This window comes from Eucalyptus grandis, chromosome 11 (assembly GCF_016545825.1).
Source record: "Eucalyptus grandis isolate ANBG69807.140 chromosome 11, ASM1654582v1, whole genome shotgun sequence".
NCBI lineage: Eukaryota > Viridiplantae > Streptophyta > Magnoliopsida > Myrtales > Myrtaceae > Eucalyptus > Eucalyptus grandis.
The window spans coordinates 3,991,737-4,013,675 of NC_052622.1; the positions used below are offsets into that span (position 1 = coordinate 3,991,737).

The 21,939-nt window shown below is 40.0% G+C and overlaps 2 protein-coding genes across 2 annotated transcripts; one reads left to right on the forward strand and one right to left on the reverse strand.

The window, feature by feature from the left end:
• Positions 1–11,309: 11,309 nt before the first annotated feature.
• On the forward strand, positions 11,310–13,674 carry LOC104424510 (pentatricopeptide repeat-containing protein At3g49240, mitochondrial). Its single transcript, XM_010036964.3, has one exon. The coding sequence runs from the start codon at positions 11,334–11,336 to the stop codon at positions 13,275–13,277; it is 1,944 nt and encodes a 647-aa protein (XP_010035266.2). The 5' UTR covers positions 11,310–11,333; the 3' UTR covers positions 13,278–13,674.
• Positions 13,675–14,625: 951 nt separating this feature from the next.
• Positions 14,626–21,795, reverse strand: LOC104424511 (CLP protease regulatory subunit CLPX1, mitochondrial). The gene is made up of 15 exons (XM_010036965.3): positions 20,902–21,795; positions 20,204–20,262; positions 19,302–19,402; positions 18,796–18,875; positions 18,152–18,202; positions 17,137–17,211; positions 16,963–17,040; positions 16,606–16,662; positions 16,433–16,503; positions 16,243–16,342; positions 16,050–16,154; positions 15,650–15,712; positions 15,401–15,523; positions 14,975–15,130; positions 14,626–14,891 (listed from the first exon to the last, which is right to left on the reverse strand). Exons 1-15 carry the CDS (start codon positions 21,493–21,495, stop codon positions 14,820–14,822), a joined length of 1,785 nt encoding a protein of 594 aa, XP_010035267.2. The 5' UTR covers positions 21,496–21,795; the 3' UTR covers positions 14,626–14,819.
• Between the last annotated feature and the right edge of the window lie 144 nt (positions 21,796–21,939).

Sequence of the window (21,939 nt, forward strand, 5' to 3'; positions counted from 1 at the left end):
CCCCACTTTGATCTTGTTCTGTAGCTGCGGACGACTTCATCCGTTTGGACTTTACTGGCAAATCCAGGGTGTCCATGGGCATTGCACCAATTACCTTTAAAAAAGGAATCTTGATCTATGGTTGTACGACCAAATTCTCCATCTCATTTGATTTTATATAACCAATCGTTTTTCTAGTCATTGTCGCCAACGCCACCAAAAATTGCTGATGTATGATCCCCAATGTGGCACCCAATGGACATGTTGCGATACAGTATCAAATAAGTGTCACATCGGCATACAACGAAACCAAATAATTTATATTTTTCCTCCGTTTCTTGCACAAAAAATGAATAAATTTAAAAATATTTTTTTTTATTAATCATTTGTATTGTTCGATATCATGTCAAATAAGCTTCATATTAGCAAACAAGAAAACCAAAAAAAAAACCTTTTTTTTTGTCTCTGTTTCTTTTATGGAAAATAAATGAATTGGAAAATATTTAAAAAAAATAATCGCTTGAAATATTTAGTTAGTAAAAAATATTTTTATTATTGACTACAATTTTTATCTAAACATATTTGTGCACGATGAAAATATTTTTTTCACTCATATGTGTAAGTGATATAAGTATTGTTTTTTATGAAAATGTTTTCCAAATAATCGACATCACCTACTTTCAATTTGAATCAATTTGTATGTGAGTAATGTCAACACTTATAAACTACCAATTAAAGACACTAGTGGAGGAAATTTTTCCCAATAGGAGATGGAACAAAATATTCTATTAAAAAGCTAACCACATGAAAAAGTTGTTTTTTTAGAATTAGGTTACTCAATCAACATTAACTGTTTACTTTCATTAAAGTTAGTGTATCTGATTGTAAATCAAGAAAAGTTGGGGGGCTTTATTCATTTTTTTTTTCTTTTTTAAATTAACACTTTTTGAAAAAGGCGAATTTTATCCCCTTATAATCCTAATAATGTTTTGTGTTGGTATCAAGTTCCTCTTTCTTGCTTGTTGGCGTGAATTGACATAAGATTCATTTTGAGGAGTGTACCGAAGCACTTTCCAACATAATTAGCACAAAAAGGTATAGTTTTTATATCCCGAATAATACATATCTCAAAAAATTATTAGATTCAAAATTGCTACCTTTCATATTCAAAAACTTAATGAATGTCTCGTAAGGAATCTCCGTCATGATTTTTCTAGAAAAAAGCTTCATTTTGTGCAAAATGCCATTTGTGAGCATACACCAATTGATTTTGTAGAACACTATTTCAATCGAGATCACGCTCAATCCTTTCGATCTTGAGCTAATCATTTTGTGGTAATTGCATACTTTTGTGGCGATTTTTCGCCATGGGGAGCATTGTTCACTTGTTGTGACCATTCAAGCTTTTTTTCTTTCCTTTTCTATAATGGAGAGAGCAGTAGCAAGCATTCAAATGGAATCGCCAGTGGAGCCATGGAGTGCACACCCCTGTTGCGAAGTCAACCTCCTGGCTCAAAAAAAAAAAAAAAAACACCTTTGCTTTTCCTTAATTTTGAAAAGTAAGAAAAGTTATTTTAAATCTCATAGAATTATAAAGAAAACATCTAAGAGTCCACGTATAAATGTCTGTATATTTCTAAATGTTTTCAAGTGTTTGATATTTCTAATTTCAAGGAGAAGAAAAAAATAGATTAAAGAAAAGGCAAAAATAAGGGAAAAAAACAAAGGAGAGATTGAAAACTCAAAATTGGAAAAACATTTTTCAAAAATGATGGGTACTTAGAAAAATTAATCATTGAAAAATATTTTCAATATCGACAATAATTTATATCTAACTTTTTTCATGAGTAGTGAAAATATTTTTCATTCATTCATTTTTGTAAGTGATATAAGTAAGAATTTTTTTTTTAAATGTTTTTCAAATTTTGAGTTTTCAAATCTTGTAAGCACCATTAAATGTGAGTTCAAAAAAGATAGATTGGATTTTTTCTTTTTGGTGTATGGGTTTATTTTCGATTTTTGATTTTTTCTTCAACTTTATACCTAGAACTTTTTAACTTCGACTCCGACTTAATTTTATGTACCTCAAATTCTCGGGTGTTAAGTATTGAAGTACCTCAAAATGTTAGACATATACAAATAACAATAGTAAAGCCATTATAGTTATTTTCCAGGATATGTTATGGTTTTTTTTCTCACTAAAAAGAAAAACTCACGAGGAGCTTTTTGGTGGGTCAAGAGGCTTGGATTATCCCCGTGAAAGTTAGAGAAAAAGTCGTTTTTACTTTTAGAAAGTATTGAAAAAGGTAATGGTGATTGTAGATTTTATTTATTTTACATCTTAAAAATCTTAGAGGAATCAACATTACCAAAAGTAAAATATCAAACTCGTTCGTTAAGAAAAAGCCAAAAAAAAGGGGAGGAGGGACAGAGTCAGGCCAATTAGATTTCCTTTTCTTTTTAAGATTCTGATTGCGATCAATGGACCCGCAGATCAAATAGTCGGTGCAATTGCATGTGGATAAAGCTGAAAATTACATGTAGTAAAAAAGGAAAATTATGTCAAACAAGCGTTTTCCGAATCAATTTCCTGCTTCGGCAAAAGGAGATCGAGAAGACAGGAGCGCATAGACACATTAAACAAATAGGTTGAATTGAAAATATCCAAATATTCTATACAATGCAAATCTAATACTTATACCTAACCCAACTCACACCTAATCCAACACATATCCAATCCAATTCATATTGCTAAGACACTTTCAAATCTAATTCAATTTAAGAAAACTCTTCGCAAGATCGAGTAAAAACAAGAAAGAATTAAAAGAAAGTTATAGAGGTGGGATGAGTCCAAATAAATTGTAAACCATTTATGATATTTAACGATATGACAATTCATTTATAACACATTTCAACCCGTCGTATATGAGTTAATAAATTATTTTATAATCCACTTTGATAGGTCTAGATGCAATCGTACATAGAATAACACTGCAACATGAACTCGACAAGTGCCAGATCGATTGTTGAAAAGAAAAAGATTATTACTTAGTCGAGACCGATTCAAACAATTATTTTATATGTGATCCGCTAGACTAGTATTATATTAGAGCGTCCAGGATATGACTTGCTTTGAAAGATTAGCCGTCAGCTTGCCTTCCTAATCTCTAGTTAATTAACTCGTTGGTTACATCGCCATGCCATCTTGATTATGAAAATCGAATTAAATAATCTCTTAATCTAATGCCCGATGTATACATTAATGGTCGATGGGTTGACTTTTGATTTGAAGATAGGAACCACGTATCAAGAATTTAGGAACATTTAATTGGTCTGGAATTATTATTATTATTATTATTATTATTATTATTATTATTATTATTATTTTGTGCACGTGTTTCTCAACTAAAACTGCTATTTTGTAATTTGCAGTACATAATACACAAAAACTCGTGTAAGTGTGTTCAAAAATTTTGAACTTTGCAATTTTTTTTTTTTAAAGGAGATCTTGCTTTGCCATCAATTAACTAAATCAAAGCGCGCCCGATCGTCTTTGTTCTTTGGTCCAAATCGAGAAGGTCTTTGGTAAGTATGGTTCGCAAAGCAAATGAAATGCATTTTTTCTTGAAACTCGTGAAATCGTGAATTGAATATTCCGTATCAATCGATACTTTTTTTTGTTATTTCTCTCATTAAAGTTAATACGAGGGCTCAAATGGACATTTCAACATTTAATTTCTTCCCTCTAATATTTTACAGCATATACTAGAGGTTAATTGATCTTGTTGATTTTGTATTCCCTTTTTGCCCTTGGGTTTAGTATTTTGGTATTCCAAGATAATGTCACAACCCACGAGTTTTCCTTCATCGCGTAGAGATAATTCACGAGAAAAGGTCCATAAGCAATGGCAGACGAACCGGACAGAAAATGCAATTTCTGAGGAGGATTATATATATATAAGATTGTTATGTACACCTGCGGAATTACAACTAAGATTGAGCCAAAAGGATTACATGCAGCTTGCACCTTCGGTTCCCCATCAGAACCTTCGATTCTCGTCCGCAACACAAAAATAAGAGCGTGATGAAGAGATGTTTCTTCAGGGAAAGATGTTTGTAACGCTAGACGTAGTATAGGATATTCTCATTCGGATAGTATGACAGAAAACCATTTGGCTTTCCAGTGTTCACAGACGGTAAAAGCATGTTGCTTGGACTGCTGATGAGTAGCCACACAGGAATATCAATTCAAAATAAGAAAAGAAGACACTGCTTTAGCAAATTAAGCTTCTTGACGTCTGACAAAACTATCCTCTGATCACTCAAGAACCGCTCAGTACCCTGCTCGACGGAATTGCCGTGAAGCGTCACGGGCTTGAAAGAAGTGGAAAGTGGTACAGGGTGTCCGCAAAGAACCGCGCGCATGTGATTGTGTGAACACAAAGCTGCGAAAAGTCGCTGTTTGGACATTGCCAGTTTTTTTATGGGTTGACTTTTTATTTGAAGATAAAGAGCTGCGTACCAAGAATTTGGAGCATTTTAATTTGTCTATACTCTCTCCATGCAATCTATAATTAAAATCGGTTCAAACGGTCAAACGTGGGCGAGCATAATAAAGCTGGCGGTGGTGGCGGCCCCATCGTCATCACTTGGTGTAATTTATAGCGTGTAATATATGAAAACTCAGCTTGTCGTTCTATATACATATATATCTGGGTTTCTCCCGTTTCTGGGTTTCTCTCTCGCAGGAAGAGTGTCCTCGACACCTGGCATGGTGATGGCTCCGCTCAGCTCTAATCCCAACCCTAAATTGAAACACTCGACCCTCCGCATCTTTGTGTCTCCGGCCCTTTCGATAACCATTATAGCTCCATTCCGTTGATCATAGTTTCCTTTCGAGAACTGTTCCGTTCTAACGCGAGCATTGTTTCAATGGTGCATAAACCTGTCCTCTTCACCAAATGAACCACTTTTACCAAGATCCACTAAAATGGAATCCACACCTCCACGTAATATCCCTCAAATAGCCATGCCTTCCCGTCTAAAAATCCCCTCTCTTTTTCATCTATCCCAAATTACCCAAAACCCTAACCTTACTCCATTTTCAGTCATCTAGCTAAAACCCAGTTTCCTGTAAGGAGTTCAGGAGGGCTGGACGCTTAATATTGTCGCTAACTGTTACATTGATCCAGCATTAGTACAATCGTTATCCCATTCACGGTATCACTCGCTTCCCCTTGCTCCAGGTTTGCTTCTTTGCCTTCAGGGTTATGAATTGCCTTTAGAGTTTCTGCTGCTACGCTTGCTGTCCAGTCTATTACATCTCTCGTTATACTACTGGGTTGGCTGGCCTACATGGAAAACTCAAGAGTAGATCCTCATCTAGAACTTCTCTGCAAAAAATTGGGTGATATGTGGTCAGTAGATAATATAATTGATCTAGAGGATATAGATACTTTTGAGCATGAAAAGGATTGTCGTGCAATGTTGATAGGGAAGTTATTTATGAACCCATCTGTAAATTTTCAAGCCTTCCAGAATACTATGAAGAAGGCTTGGAAAATAGATAGTGTTGATATAACCCCTTTGGAGTAGGGACTTTTCTTATTTGCTTTTAAAACAGAAGTGGAATCTAGACGCGTGCTAAATGGAGGTCCGTGATCTTTTGCCAATCACTGCCTACTACTAAAACCCTGGGAACCTAACTCTCCCCCTCGCTATTACAACTTCTCAAAGGGGGCTTTTTGGGTACACATCTTTGGCCTCCCGGTGGAATGGCGAAATGAAGAAGTTGTAAGGAGGATTGCGAAGGACCTAGGAGAAGTTTTAGAGATTAAAATGGAATCAAAGGGTGCTGTTAATTTTATATCAAGGAAAGTGAAAGTTAAACTGGATCTATTCGCACCTTTAAAGCAAGGAAGTGTTGTTAAACAGGTGGGGAAAAAATTCTGGCTGGAATATAAATATGAAAGGTTACCTCATTTCTGCTATGTTTGTGGCAAACTAGGCCACTTTACTACACGTTGTGCTGAAAACCAGGTTGATATTGATAGAATTCATGAACTACGCTTCGGATACTAGTTGAAGGCAGAAACAAAAGAATTCAGTCCTATATGGAAGAAGTGTTATGAAGATCAGTATAAAGGTAGTGTAGAGGAAGAGGTAATACCTGAAACTCAAGAAGCTCCAAATCAAATGGAGATTGTTCAACAGACCCCCCCCCTAACAGTAGCTGTATGGACAGACCTGAAAAAAGAAAAGATATGGATTATGACAAGCAAAGAGACACACCAGGGAAATCCAACCCCTCGTTCCTGTTATTAACGTGGCCAGACAAAGGAAAATCTCTTTCTACCCATAAACAGACCCTCAAGGAAGGATGAAATTAGAAAAAAGAAGGGAAAACAGCAAGGCATACAAGCAAGAAATAGAAAAGATTCAGCTCTTATGGCAGTGAGAAGATAGACCAGGAGCTATTGGACGAGACACAACTCTTAGAAACTCCGATCCAAGTTGAGAAGGGAGAGGGTACATGGGCTTTGGTGGCTAGCCCTAATAAGCCACCGAGGTACCAATGAACTTTTTAAGTTGGAATTATCAGGGGTTGGGCAACCCCTAACAATTCAGGAACTAAGAGCCGTAGTGGCTCATAATAGGCCCAGTTTAGTGTTCATAATGGAGACAAAGGACAAAAAATAGTTGGTTGTCAAGATAAAGAAGATGTTGAAGTTCCAGAATCATTTTGTGGTGGACCCAATCGGGACAGCAGGGGGGTTAGCTCTAATGTGGAATGAAGAAATTCAGGTATCAATTGACTCGTGCTCGGCTAAGTTTATAAATGCCACTTGTAAATGGGAGGGCAACAAGATAGTTATGAGAAGCACTTTTGTGCATGCACCATATACCTTCCAAAGAAGGGTGATGTTATGGAAGGAGCTGAAATATATCAAGGTCCACAATTCTCTCCCGTGGATTTGTCTTGGAGATTTTAATGAAATTCTCTACCGCTAGGAAAAGGTTAGAGGGAGATTAGCTTAATATTATCAAATGGCAGCATTCCAGGAAGTCCTAAATGATTGTTCTTATGGAATTAGAAGGAAAAGGTTGCGCTTTCACCTGGGCAAATAACCGAGAGGGAGATGACTTTATTAAAGAAAAACTTGATAGAGTTCTATGCACTATTGAATGGAGGGTTTTGTTCCCAGAAGCTTTAGTATTTTCCTTGCCGGCAATAAGTTCTTATCACTGCCCCTTGTTGGTGTCTCTCCTGGCTGAAAGGTCAAAGCAGAAAAGGAATTTCAAGTTTGAAGCCTTTTGGTTGGAGGATAAGGAATATGAGGACATAATACATGCCATTTTGAATGATCCAAGTGTGACAAATCTGAGTTGGTGGGCAAAGTTACAAAAAGTCATGATGTCATTAGAGGTTTGGAGTAAAAACTTCTCAAACACCCATAGGCATATCAAATCTTTAAAAAGAGAACTTGAATCCATCACAAATAGCAAAGAGGTCGAGCACAATAAGAAGAGGGTCAAAGAAGTAAAAGAAAATATTGAGCTATTATGGAAGCAAGAAGAAATGTTATGGGGGATGAGATCGAGAATTACTTGGTTGAAATGGGGGGATAGGAATACTAAATACTTTCATGCTACTACGATTCAGCGCAGGCAAAGAAATAGAATATCCATACTCCAAGTTTCGGATGGCGAGTGGAGCAAGGATGAGGGAAGACTGAAAGAGGAAACATTATCCTTCTTTACAGAATTATACAGCTCAATTGGACCTCGCAATTTCCAACCCATCATTGATCAATGCCCTACTATGGTGACTGATGAAATGAATACAGCTCTAATAGCTAAAATTACACTACAAGAAGTCAAAGAAACTATCTTTCAACTCGGTGCAATCAAAGCTCCAAGACCAGATGGTTTGAATGGTCAGTTTTATCAACATCATTGGAACTACATTCAAAAAGATATTCTAGAAATGGTAGAGGATTTCATGGAGAAAGGATGCCTCAACCCAATTCTGAATAGAACCCAAATCACACTTGTCCCTAAAACCCCCAATCCAGAAAAATTAGATCAATTTTGGCCGATTAGCCTTTGCAACTTTACTTATAAAATCATTTCGAAGGTGCTAGCAAATCGACTGAAAAAATGGCTACCTAAGCTGATTGAAATAAAACAAAGCGCTTTTGTGAGTGGAAGACAAATACAAGACAACATTCTCATAGTTCAAGAGGTTCTCCACCAACTTAGAATCAGGAAAAGAAAGAAGAAGTTCCAAGTTGTTTATGAAGAAGGCTTATGACAGAGTTGAATGGGATTTTCTAGAAGCTTGTATGCTGAAGATGGGGTTTAGCACTAAATGGGTATCATGGATCATGCAATGTGTGACTACTGTATCTTTCAGCGTGAAATTCAATGGAGAATCTCTACCTTATTTTCAACCAGCTCGAGGTATTAGACAATGAGACCCTCTATCCCCTTACCTGTTCATACTTGTTGCAAATGTCTTATCTTTATTGATGAAAAAAATAGTTGAGGAAGGGAGATTAAAAGGCATTAAGCTGAACAAACATTGCCCCACATTATCTCATATATTGTTTGCAGACAACTCAATTTTCTTTTTGGATGGCAAAATTAGCGAATGCCAAAATCTAGCTGAGGTGCTAAATCAATCTTGTGTAGCAAATGGACAAGTTGTGAATCTAAACAAATCAGGGATCCTTTTTAGTACGGGCTGCCCTCAGAGTCTAAGAAGAAATATGGCAGGGGAGCTGAGAGTCCTAGAGATTGAGAAAACAGGGAAATATTTGGGCATCCCCTTTGACTGGGGCAGTTTAAAAAAAAACATATGTTTGCATGAATTTTGGCTTGGGTAAACATGAAATTGGAAGGATGGAAGGAAAATTTGTTGTCAAAAGCTGGAAAGGAAATCCTGTTGAAAGCAGTGGTTCAGGCCTTGCCACAATATGCAATGTCCATATTTAAAATCCCGAAATCTATTTGTAAAGCTATTGAGCAAAAGATCGCTTCCTTTTGGTGGAAAAACAATGAAGTGAAAGCTGGCATTCACCGGAAAAGCTGGAATGTAATGAAGATGAGAAAAGATAATGGAGGGATGGGTTTCAAGGACCTAATTACTTTTAACAAGGCCATGCTAGGCAAGCAAGCATGGTGAATGGTCGAAAATCCTCCCACACTATGGAGTCAGCTCTTTAAAGGGTTATATTTTCCCAGTACCGACTTCTGGCATGCAAGGGAGGGGCAACAATCTTCGTGGGGATGGAAAAGCTTACTAGTTGGGAGGGATGCCATATCATATTCGGTTCAATGGGCAGTGAGGGATGGGCAATCCATTAGAATACGTGAAGATAAATGGTTAAAGCTGGGTACACTTATAGGACGAACTAATCGAGAAGAACCTAAGCGTGTAACTGAGTTGATCGACAAGCAGACTCTCTCATGGAAAGAAGACATAGTACAGAACACATTCAAAGACAGAATTGCAAATGAAATATTGGTAATTCCTATCCCGTCCACAAGCGAAAAAGACAAACTTATTTGGACAAAAACAATATCAGGCAACTATACAGTGAAGAGTAGATATAATCAATTAAGGAAAGCCAATATCAACCTAGCATAAAATGAAGCATCACCATCATACCAAAAGCCTCAAGCGCTATGGTGCAAGATATGGAGTATGTAGACCCTACCAAAAATCAAAGTCTTTATATGGACTCTATGTCAAAACGCCCTCCCCACGAAAGAGAATTTATTCAGACGAAAAATCATACCAAATTGACATGCCAATTGTGCAAAATGAAGCCACGAATCAGCAAAGCACTTGTTTCTGCTTTGCCCCTGGACAACTAAAGTGTGGTCGGATCCACGAATCAGCATTTGAATTCAGAGCAAGGGACTAACAAGCATAGATCAATGGCTCCTTCATTACAAGAGCGACTTACCATAAGCACCTTCCCTCGAACTAGTTGCTGAAACACTCTGGTTTGTGTGGAAAGAGAGGAATGGGGCCATCTTTTGAGAGAAGACACCAGATCTGCGTGGAGTAGTCACCGAAACACTCACAAAGCACGAAAATTTCAGCATCTAGAACTCAAATTAGAAAAAAGGGTTGGAGAGAGACCGTACCTCATCATCCCAATGGCGTCCCCCTACCCCAAAGTTGCTGAAAATCAACGTTGACGGCACGTTCCAAGCGGGCACAACAATAGGCACAATTACTGGAGTATGCAAAGACGCCGCTAGATCTTTAGTCGGAGGATTTGCGCGCTAGGTGAGAGTGCAATCTGCACTTCAAGCAGAAACCCTAGCTCTATTGGAGGGAGTGGCGTTCATGCACAAATGGGAGAAGAAAGAAGGGAGAAGTGAAAGTACAACTCTAGAGTCTGATTGCCTTAGTTTAGTTCAGGCACTGTTGGGGGAGAGTCAAACATCGTGGGAAATCTCTGAACTACTCAAGATAGGCCGGGCCTCAATTTCCTCTTTGCCTCATTTAAGCTTAACCCACTATTTTAGAGAACAAAATAAAGTAGCAGATTGAGTCATTAAAGCCCAACTAGATCAGTCCCTCCCTCCGAACTAGGTCTCAAGCCCACCCCAACCATTGTTTGATGTTCTTTGTTCTGAAGCCCAGTTGGGCTCGTTTTCTACTTTACCTACTTGAAGTGAAATTAAATGAAGCTGTTTCAACCAAAATATATATATGAAAACTCATATGAGCGTGCTAAAAAAGTTTGGACATTGCAATTTTTATTTTTATTTTTAATGAAGATCTTGCTCCGCCTTTAGTGAACTAGAATCGAAGTGCACCCAATTATCTTTGCTCTTCAATCCAATTCAAGAAGGGGTTTTTTTGTGAGTACAGTTCGCAAAGCAAATGAAATTGCAATTTTTGCAAATTAATTTCATTTCGATTTTTTTTCTGAAGACTCGTGGAACCGTGTGAAATGGGTAATCAAGATCAATCGATTCTTTCTTATTATTAATCTCATTAAAGTTAGTATTAGGGGCTAAAATCAACGTTCCAATATCTCAATCTCATTTCTTTCCTCTTATGGTTTACCAAAGATTTCGAGTTAATGTCACGACCCACGAGCTTTCCTTTATCAAGTAGGAATAATACACGAGAAAAAGCCCATAAGCAATCCTTTTACTGGGCCTTAAGCCCAAACCAACTCCCTCGTCCCTGGACCCGACCCGACCCGACCCGACCCGACCCGACCCGACCCGACCCGACCCGACCTCCTTCCTAAAACCCTCTCAGAACCCTATCCAGCTTCATCTCCTTCCCCCCTCTCTCTCTCTCTCTCTCTCTCTCTCTAGAAATGGCGTTCTCAAAACCGGCCTTCCTCGCCCACCTCAAAACCCTGGCGACCCCCGCCCTCCGCCGCCCCCACCGCCGCCACCCGCCGCCGCCCTCCTCCGTCTCCCTCCGCCTCCTCTCCTTCGCCACCCCGGAGGAGGCCGCCGCCGAGCGCCGCCGCCGCAAGCGCCGCCTCCGCATCGAGCCGCCGCTCTCCTCCCTCAGCCGCCCCTCCGCCTCCCCGCCCCCGCCGAAGCCCCCGTCCTCCATCCCGCAGAACCCCAACTCCCCGAAGCTCCCGGAGCCCCTCTCCGCCCTCTCCGGCAACCGCCTCAACCTCCACAACCGCATCCTCGCGCTCATCCGCGAGAACGACCTCGAGGAGGCCGCCCTGCTCACGCGCCACTCCATCTACTCCAACTGCCGCCCCACCATCTTCACCGCCAACGCCGTCCTCCACGCGCTCGTCCGCCAGTCGAAGTACTCCGATTTCCTGTCTCTCCATCGGTTCATCACTCAGGCCGGGCTCGCCCCCAATGTGATCACTTGTAATTTGCTCTTCCAGACCTACCTCGATTGCCGAAGACCCGATACCGCGATGGAGCACTACAAGCAGTTCATCAATGACGCGCCCATTAATCCTTCGCCCACGACTTACAGGATACTGATCAAGGGGTTGGTGGATAACAACAGGGTCGAGAGGGCTCTGGAGTTGAAGGAGGAAATGGCCGCTAAGGAGTTCGCTCCGGACCCGCTCGTGTATCATTATCTGATGGTCGGGTGTGCGAAGAATTCGGATGCGGATGGAATTTTCAAGCTTTATGAGGAGTTGAAGGAGAAGTTGGGGGGTGTCATTGAGGATGGGGTTGTGTATGGAGGGTTGATGAAAGGGTACTTCTTGAGGGGAACGGAGGATGCTGCGATGGAGTGTTATGAGGAAGCCGTGGGTGAGAATTCGAAGGTGAAGATGAGTGCTGTCGCGTATAATTCGGTGTTGGATGCGTTGACCAAGAATGGGAAGTTTGAGGAGGCGCTGAAGTTGTTTGACAGAATGCTTAACGAGCATAATCCACCTAAGCGGTTGGCAGTTAATCTGGGGAGCTTTAACGTGATTGTTGATGGCTATTGCAAGCAAGGGAAGTTTACAGACGCGATTGATGTTTTCAGGAAGATGGGCGACTATAGATGTGGTCCGGACGTGTTGTCATACAATGTTTTGATTGAACAATTGTGTGAGAATGGCTTGCTGGCAGAAGCAGAGGAGCTTTTTGGGGAAATGAGCGAGAAGAAAGTCAATCCTGATGAATTCACTCACGTTCTGCTGATGGATGCCTGTTTCAAGAATGCCAGGGCTGATGATGCGGCGGGATACTTTAAGAAAATGGTGGATTCTGGTCTGAGACCTAATTTGGCAGTGTACAACAAGTTGGTTGATGGGTTGGTGAAGGTGGGGAAGGTCGACGAGGCTAAGGCATTCTATGATCTCATGGTGAAGAAGCTGAAGATGGATGTGGAGAGCTACCAGTTCATGATGAAGGCGCTGAGCGAGGATGGTAAATTGGACGAAGTTCTTAAAATGGTGGATCAACTGTTGGATGAAGATCCAATTATCTTCGATGAGGAGTTTCAGGAGTTTGTGAAGGAAGAGTTGAGGAAAGAAGGGAGAGAGGAAGAGTTGGGGAAGCTGATGGAGGAGAAGGAGAGGCAAAAAGCTGAGGCTAAAGCTAGAGAGGCCGAGGCAGCTGAAGCAGCCAAGAGAAGCGCAAGAGCTGCAGTTGCTTCTTTACTTCCTTCAAAGTTGCTGGGTAAGAAGGAAGAAGAAAAGGACTTGGCTAATAACGCCAGTGCCGAAGCCAATGCAGCCCCATCAGCGATTGAAAATGCAAATGCTGGGAAAGAAGAGAGTATTGAGGAAGTTGTAGCTGAGAATTCAGCTAGCCGTGACGTAGAAAGAAGAGAGTACTGAGGAAGTTGTTGCTGAGAATTCAGCTAGTGGGGACGTAGATCCAGCCAGAGAAGCAAATGAGAATGAGACTATAGTCGAGACCAAAGGCAGAAGCGATGATGCTGCAAACAGGTGAAAGCCTAAGGAAAGTCTCCTTTGTGCTAATTAAGTGCTAGTGAGTATCTGCATTCTTTGCTTCACTTCAGTGGAATAGATATTGGATGAAATGTCACCTGCTTTGTCTTGCTGAACCATCTATTGTGGCCTGTGGGTATTCCATCAAGTGCATACTAGTTGCGATATAAAAGGTATCGATGGAGATAAAATCTCGGACTTTCTGTGAACTGCTGTTGGTATGCATCACTCGCTGCTGGATGTATAATAAAGCAGCTACTAATCAAAAGCTCCTTTAAGCTTAGAACATGAGGCTAAACGTCGTTTTACCTAACAAATTTTGCTTGGTTCATATGTGAAACCTGGGGCAGTCGCCCACTTCAATGGAAAACGGGAAATTTGCTAAAAAGTAATTTAAAGGAATAGGATTGGAAATGACTATATTTGAAGGAGAAGGTGAAGCATTGCTCTTGTGCCAAGGACAAGACTCCACTTCAGATGATTTGGTTATGGAACAATGATATCAATACGCTTGATTCATGTCAAATTCAATAAGCGAGCGTCATTTCATTCAACACAAAAAGAAATTCCCTATAATGGTCTCACGGAAGCGTACTTATAATCTACATGAGAAGGGTTTCCTTCTAATATCAAGCGTACAGACCCCATTTTCACTTCGTCTCCTTCAGAATAATAATCGGAAGTCGCATGATTGAAGCCTTTTATTGCTTTCTCTCTTTATGCAGTTGACTTAAGACCGTTTTACTGGAGTAGAGAGAGGGTGTTTGTGTGCGTTGACATGTGTATCGTGCGGCAGCATGCAAACGTATCATTTTGTGTGATATGCCACCTCGGATGGAGAGTAGTCACGATTGGCGTACTTCTTGCATTGCATGCAATGCATGGGCTAGTGTATGAAATAGAGCGACGTTGATGTCCTTGTATTTCAGTCTCGACATCGTCAAGAAAGGTCCGAATTCTCGTGCGGTGCTACTTCGAGAATTGGATTTTTCACAAAGGATGCTGCTCCTCACACTACCCCAAGATGAAAGGACATAATTCCCGTCATGTCACAAATCCTGACCGTGTTTACAGTGAAAACGGCCTAACCATATGCCAAATTTGAAATGTCATCCTTCACAAGGCCAGACGTGAGAATGAGAGTGTGGCATAATAACGCCCATAATAATTCAAGTAGATAATGCACGCTTGGAACATGCCCAATCACGAGGAACAATCTATTTGCATCTTCACAGAAAAGCAAAAGAGAAGTTGTAATGTACCATAGATCTCAATCAGAAAAGCAATGACAATATACACGCGCACGAACCGTCAGAAAATGCAATTTCTGAGGAGAATTATAATGTTATATGCATACACTAACTAGTTCAATAAATATAAGATTATTATGTACACCGATGGAATTACAATAAGATTGAGCTAAAAGGATTACATGCTGGCAACAATTTTAGGAATCTCGGCTTCGACCTCAGGTTCCCCATCAGGACTCTCGATGCTCGTCTGCAACACGAAAATAAGAACGTGAGAAAGAGATGTTTCTTCAGGGAAAGACACTTGTAACACGAGAAGATAGCAAGATGCACCTCTTGATCCTTTACTTTCTTTTGGGAAAGATATCGATCAAAAGCACCTTTGCCATAGAGGATTTTCGCCCCATGTCCACGTCCCTCGATCCCAACCGCCTCTTCGTCAACTACGACAGCATCAATTATGTCTTCCCCCGTTCTGACATCTGGAATCTGCAAAAAGGAATTAGGGAATATTAGGTATTTAATGAGACAACTAGAAACGTTGCAAATACCAACCTATGAATCAAGAATGGCCAACAGATCACCAAACTAACATCCGAAAGTAATTGAAGAAACATTCAAACCCGAGAACTGTCGTTCTTGACTTAGCTACAAAAAATTTTAAAGCGTCCTTATTAAGCCAACAAGCAAAGGGATTGATTGACATTACTGCTCTCAGAAGACCACTCAAGTGATCCCCAGGAGGAATATCAGAATTACCTCATACATCGCTTCCATCAGAATATTCTCCAGTATGGATCTTAATCCTCGAGCACCAGTATTTTTGGCTATCGCTTTTCTAGCAATTAATCTCAAAGCATTATCAGTGTAGTGCAGCTTCACCTGCAAAACACGATGTCTATGTGAAATCAAACAATCTAAATGACACTAGTCACACTGAACACACAAACAATTCTAAGCAGAGCTTCTCCACATAAACTGGGAAGAAGCCCCTGCAATAAAACTTACGCCATTCATTTGGAACATCTTCCGGTACTGCTTTCCCAAAGCATTTTTTGGCTCCGTTAGAACCTACATGAGTTACAACAGAGTCATGAGATTGTAGAAAACAAGCTAAAATTGGAGCGACCCAAATCATGAAGTCAAACATTGTAAGTCTTATTTTGCTGCAGTCTTTGACCGCTTTCATGTTTTCTCCAAGGAACAAAAAGTCAATGCACATAGTCAGCAACGTTTCAACACTCTAAAAATGCTTGAACAGTGTGATCTTTTGATAAAGTTAAAGACAGCATGAGGCAAACGAAAATGCGAGACATACAGCAAAATTAAAAACCAGTCAGTCAGTTGACTTCACATAATTAACCTCACAAATTTAAAGTACCGACTATAAAATAGAGTACAGAATTACCTCAACAAGTTGGTCCTCACTTAAAGCTGACAAACTGACAAGGATTGGAAACCGCCCAACAAACTCAGGTATCAGACCATATGATATAAGATCACTACTCTCAACCTGCCAAACAGCCCTAGTAAATGTGAATTTAACAAGCTTGGAAGATTACAAGCTGTTAGATGCAAAATGAGGACTAGCATGCACTTACAGACTCTAATAAAGAAGATGCCACGACTGCATTCGTAACATTGGAAGCTCGCATGTTCGCACGTACAGGAGCACCAAATCCAATGGACGAATCTTGACGCCTGCAGACCAATTTTTCAGGTAGTCAAGTACAAGCACATTTATAGTCAATTTTGAGGACATTAGAATCAGGACTTTAGCATTAATATGACCTCTCAGAGATTGTCTTCTCTAGGTCAACAAAGGCCCCGCCACATATGAAGAGGATGTCCTTGGTGTCGATCTGTCAAAAAGAGAAAGAACAAAGTATAGGTTGTAAACCAGGATGTAATGAAGTACATGCTCATGACTTGTAATTCATTAAATAAATGCAGGGTGAACATACTTGAATATTGTCACCTCTAGGATGCTTACGAGCTCCCTTCTCTGGAACATTTACGACCTTTACAAGATCCAGAACAAAATGAATGTCAAAAAAAAAAAAGAGTTCAAGATCAGACATAGTCAAGAATAATCACGGTAAAAGTTCCACCATTTGACAGACTCTGGAGGTGATAAGATCAACAGGCAGGATTTTTTCTTTTTTTTCCCCTTGTGTATATATATGTACGTGTGTGTTTGTGTTCATGATAGCACAAAGAGCTTTTTTAGTGACACTTCGTCACCTTGCCTGTCCATGACATGGAAACATAAGCGACGGCTAGTTTACTCATTTTAGAGCTGGGGCAGAAAACACACTTACAGTCCCCTCAAGCATTTTTAGCAATGCCTGCTGGACACCTTCCCCAGATACATCTCTACTTATGTTAACACTCTCAGCCTGCAAGATAAAATAGGTAATCAAATCACATGCTTCTAAGGTTGAAAGGATTCAGTAAATTTTCAAGCAAGATGACCAAAGAGGGGAAGCACAAACCTTTTTGGTGATCTTGTCAACCTCATCAATGTAAACAATGCCCTGCTGTGCAGCTGCCACATTATAATCGGCAGCCTCACAAATTGAAGAAACAAGAAGGTAAGATCACCAGTTTTCACCGCAATGAGAACCATGACAGAAGATAATTCGTATATATACACAACTGCTCTAGCAAGCTAATACAGCATGGAAAACAGTGAAAAAACTAGCTTTTATTTTCTGTTGTTTTTACACAAGGAAAACTATTATTCTTGAGAAGAGGGAGAGGGCAATTAAAGGACAACCCATACAAAGAACTTTGGCAGATGTACCACACTCCAAGACTGAAGAAATTTATGATAGGCATACATGTTTAAAGTAGAGCTTGGGACTTATGCCAGGACAAAAGAAACTTGAAAGGCCACACAAAGAAGGCCCAAAATCTTATGAGGAAGCAGCACTAAATCTGAGTAATAGCAAGCATAACTTTGGCTTGCTCAGGTGAAGCTTGAGCAGTTGGACCAGAAAAATGAATGTGACTCAAAAGTAATGTGATAGATCACTACTGCTGTGAGAAATAATCCTAATGAGCTAGAACAGACAAATCCAAAGTAACTCCATATCTTACGGCTTGTGGTAGAATTGTCCTCATTCAAAAGAAAAAACAACCAAAAGGAACCTAAAGTGAAGATTACTAAAGGACTGTTCGTTTTTGATTAATCATAAGCAAAATGCACCTTTGTTGCTTTCACAACGAAATTTAAAATATTATTCATGAAAAATAATATATATGTGAATTTATGGGGGCAACATTTAGATGTTGAGAAAGTTTCAGATATTTTTAGACTAAAAAAGGTCAAAGTACGAGCATTGCAGATTTAGATTAATCAAAAAAGTATAAAGTGAAAGTCCTTTAGGTACATGCCCTAAATTGCAAGAGGCCATCTTAACCCAAGAAAAGATGCAACCAGAGAAAGATAAAAATTCAAGTCAAGGGACAAAAGTTCTGTCACTCCTTTTTGGGAGAAAAACTTACTGTAAGAAGCTTATGCAATATGGACTCCACATCTTCCCCTACATATCCAGCCTGCAAGTTACAGTTCATGTCATTGCAAGTCCAGAGCTAAAATCACTGACAAACTTTCTCACTTTCGCAATTGAATAGGACAGCACATGAGAAGTTCAGAAATATGAATTCCAAAAGAAAATGACACAAATTTCAATTCTAAATTGAGCCAAAAAGGGGGGGAAAACAATGATCCTAGCTATCCTAGTATCCCACTCTCCTAAAAGAACTTTAAAACAAATGGAATAAATCATCCAGTCTCTCCCCAGAAGTCTAAGATTAGGTAAAGAAGTTACTTTTCCACTGTCGATACCATATTAGTTAAACTCAATGAACACGAGTCTTCCCTGGACAAGTCACTTACTCCATATCGTCAAATAGTCAACTACTCAGCAAGAATGACGCAGAAAAAGTTACTGGTATCCATCTAAAAGGTAAGGTTCCAAATCAGCAATGCCTACTGAGAAAGACTAGGTACATTCTTGCATCTTCATAATTCCCAAAGCTTGTGTATATATGAGCAACTAGGGACAAATACTTGTAAAACATGAAGCTTCAATGTGTTCACATTTTTGCTCCATGCTGATGACAAAAAGATAAAATTAAGGACTTGCCTGAGTCAATGTAGTTGCATCAGCTATAACAAAGGGAACATTCACAAATCGTGCTAAAGTTTTGGCTAGTAATGTCTTCCCTGTCCTTGAGACAACATCAACAGAGAGTAAGCCCGAGAAGTAGTCAATTCATGGGATAATTAAATGACTGGAAGAGAGAGAAAAAATATAAAACTCTGTATGTTCTCTTATAGTTATCATATCAACTGTCCAAACTCCGATTTAATATTCCGACATAATTGTAAGCAAAGAGAGATCAACATCAGTAACAGAAGAAATTAATAAGGCAGGGAGAAGTTTTTATATGCAAATTCAGTTTATACAAACTGTACTCTGGGTTATATTAACTTTTTGGATTCACGAAAGGACCCTAAGTTGGCTCGAATGAAGACGTACAACTAGACAACGCATTTCGCACTTGATCAGATAAAAAATATTTACTTTATAGCTGAAACATTTACTAATTCACATTTCTCAAGTGGGGATAGAGACTGATAGTGAATTACCTGAGCCTGTCGGCCCCATGAGAAGGATATTACTCTTTTCAAGTTCAACTAAGTAATCATCAGCAGACTCTGGTCTTGCATCCTCTGAATCTCCAGAAGGCCTAACTTCCAGAATGATGATGGAAGTGTCGAAGGATTAAACAATTTAACACAAAGAGTTATGAGCACTAGAAGTGACACTAGTCAGGCGCATAGAGAAACACATGAAGGCTATACTCCAATATTTCAAGGTCGTAGTGCTAGAGAACATTGGATAGACGTAAAGAAAGATCCATTGAGGACGATTAACCCATAATAAGTTCCAAGCCTTTATGGTGGCAAACTAAAAGTTTCACCGAAGCTATTCCGTTTCACATGCACAATATGGACAAATTAATTTGGTATCTTCAATGTATTGATTTGAAGTATTGTGAACAAACAGGTCAATGCTAATCCATCTTTGAATCATGAATGCATTTCCTTTCAACTTTATGACAAAGATTTGCATATTGCACGGCAATAATCATAGTTAAATCCTCAGAATAAAAGAGTGAATATCTTCCATAAGCTTGAAATTCTAGCTTTACATCCCAATAGTTTATCCTTATTGTATTTGCTTAGACATATACAACAAACACGGAAACATCCTGCATCTCACCACACAAAAAACTAAATTACCAACAAATTTTAATTAGTGGGGTTCAAAACAATAACAATTAAAGTTGCTCATTATCAGTTAATGGAAAAATGGCAACTCCCAAAAGAGAAATTCACCAAGCGAAAAGGAGAAATTGCCTAAAATATACATGAAAGCATGGCACAGTTCAATTGGACATTTAAATGGTTTAACATCAGAAGTGCGTGGATCAATCAGGAAATATTCAGGCTCGTATGAGTATACCATGAGTTATTAAGCTAATTACCTCTTCACAGACTCATGATATATCCTTTTGTAGTGATTGTAGACTGCAACTGAGAGCACCTGCAAAAGCACATGACAAGGAGGACTGTAAAAAATGTTTTTAACAGACTGAGAAACTATTTATAGCTCCAAAGCTCTATAATAAAGTCCATCATATTTCCATTTATTCACACCTAATATCTTCTCACAGCCACACAAGTGTTTCAAGGCTAGCATATCTGGAGAGGGATCCCAAAAGTTCAAGTAACGCAGGAAACTTTCATATGATTTGATTCAGAAACCAGCATGAGCACTGAGTATCACCATGCTAAATCACCAATTACAATATTCTCATTCTGATAGTATGACAGAAAACCATTGGCTTTCCAGCGTTCACAAACAGTAAAAGCTTATTGCTTTACAGCATAAAATACTAACTCGTTACGCAACTACAGGTAACTATAATACCTAAACAGATTCTTTACTCCCAACTAATGGAGAATTAATCTACACCGTTTGATTGTATTCCAGAAGCAATATTGCAATGATCAGTAACTACTGCTAATGGTAACCACTCAGAATATCAATTCAAAATAAGAAAAGAAGACATTGCTTTAGCAAATTAAGCTTCTTGACATCTATCCTTTTACATTTCATAGAGCATAAACAGTGAACCTTTAAAAACGAATTTTAAGTTCACTAACAAGCAACAAGCATTACCTTCTTTGCTCTCTCTTGTCCAATCACAAACTTGTCAAGCCCCTTGCAAATCTCCTTTGGAGTGGGAAAATTGCTCCCCCAATTGGAGCCACCCCAAGACTCATCCTTGGGTGAATCACTTTCCGAACCCGACCCACCTCCTCTCGTCACGACATACCCTGAATTCCCGAGCCTCACCGTAACTCCGCCCCCAGGAGGCTGCCACACCTCCGGCGGGTCCCCATTGGAGCTCGCCATGTTAAATTTCTCACTCCACCTTCTACCCCCATCATAATCCCCACGAAAATTACCTAATTCTTCCCTCTCATCACATGTTACGGCACCCTTCTTGGTACCAACAATCGAGTTAACCCTCCGATCACTCAAGAACTGCGTGCCCTGCTCGACGAAATCGCCGCGGAGCGTCACGGGCTTGAATGAAGTAAAGAGGTACGGGGTGTTGGCAAAGAACCTATCCCAATTGGAATGGCTAGCGCGGTGAGAATTGGGCACGCGGCCCGCATGCATCTGATTGTTGAACATAAAGCAGCGGAACTGCGAGGCCGCGAACGCCGCTGTTTCCCTGGAAGGCTTGCATTTGAGCACGGCGGCCATGAGGGCCGTCAAGAACTTCCCCGGAAAGCACAAAAAGCGGGCGAATTTCGTCAAGAAAGGTCGAGCTCAGCCGGAGCCCAGCTCCGAGTTCATACAAAGAGATGGAGAAAAATCGGAACTTGACGGATGGGTTGGGGACGATATGAGGTGAATCGAAAAGGGTGAGCGTCAAAGGTCATCAAAGCACGCAAAAGATTCGAGATTTTTTTATGGGCTTTTCCACTGTTCTTATGGGAACGCAACGAAGAGTTGCAAGCGGACAAGGAAGAGGAGATATGTCGAAAGAAGCCAAGGGAGAAAGTAATGGGCAAACGCAAGATGCGAGGGCCCTCCAGAATATCTAAGCGGTCTGATTCGGCTCAAACGACGCCGTTCGTTTTCGCGGCGAAAACGAGGTCGGCGTCGTTCCCCGGGTCCACGGAGCCGTGCCCGACGGCGACATCC

What these genes read in the sequence shown, in the direction of transcription:
- LOC104424510 (XM_010036964.3), top strand. Translation starts at nt 11,334, where the DNA reads ATGGCGTTCTCAAAACCGGCCTTCCTCGCCCACCTCAAAACCCTGGCG.
- LOC104424511 (XM_010036965.3), bottom strand. Translation starts at nt 21,495, where the DNA reads ATGGCCGCCGTGCTCAAATGCAAGCCTTCCAGGGAAACAGCGGCGTTC. An exon ending in GACAAGAGAGAGCAAAGAAG is followed by an intron (nt 20,263 to 20,901) that starts GTAATGCTTGTT and finishes GTGCTTTTGCAG; the next exon opens with GTGCTCTCAGTTGCAGTCTA. An exon ending in TATCATGAGTCTGTGAAGAG is followed by an intron (nt 19,403 to 20,203) that starts GTAATTAGCTTA and finishes TCTGGAAGTTAG; the next exon opens with GCCTTCTGGAGATTCAGAGG.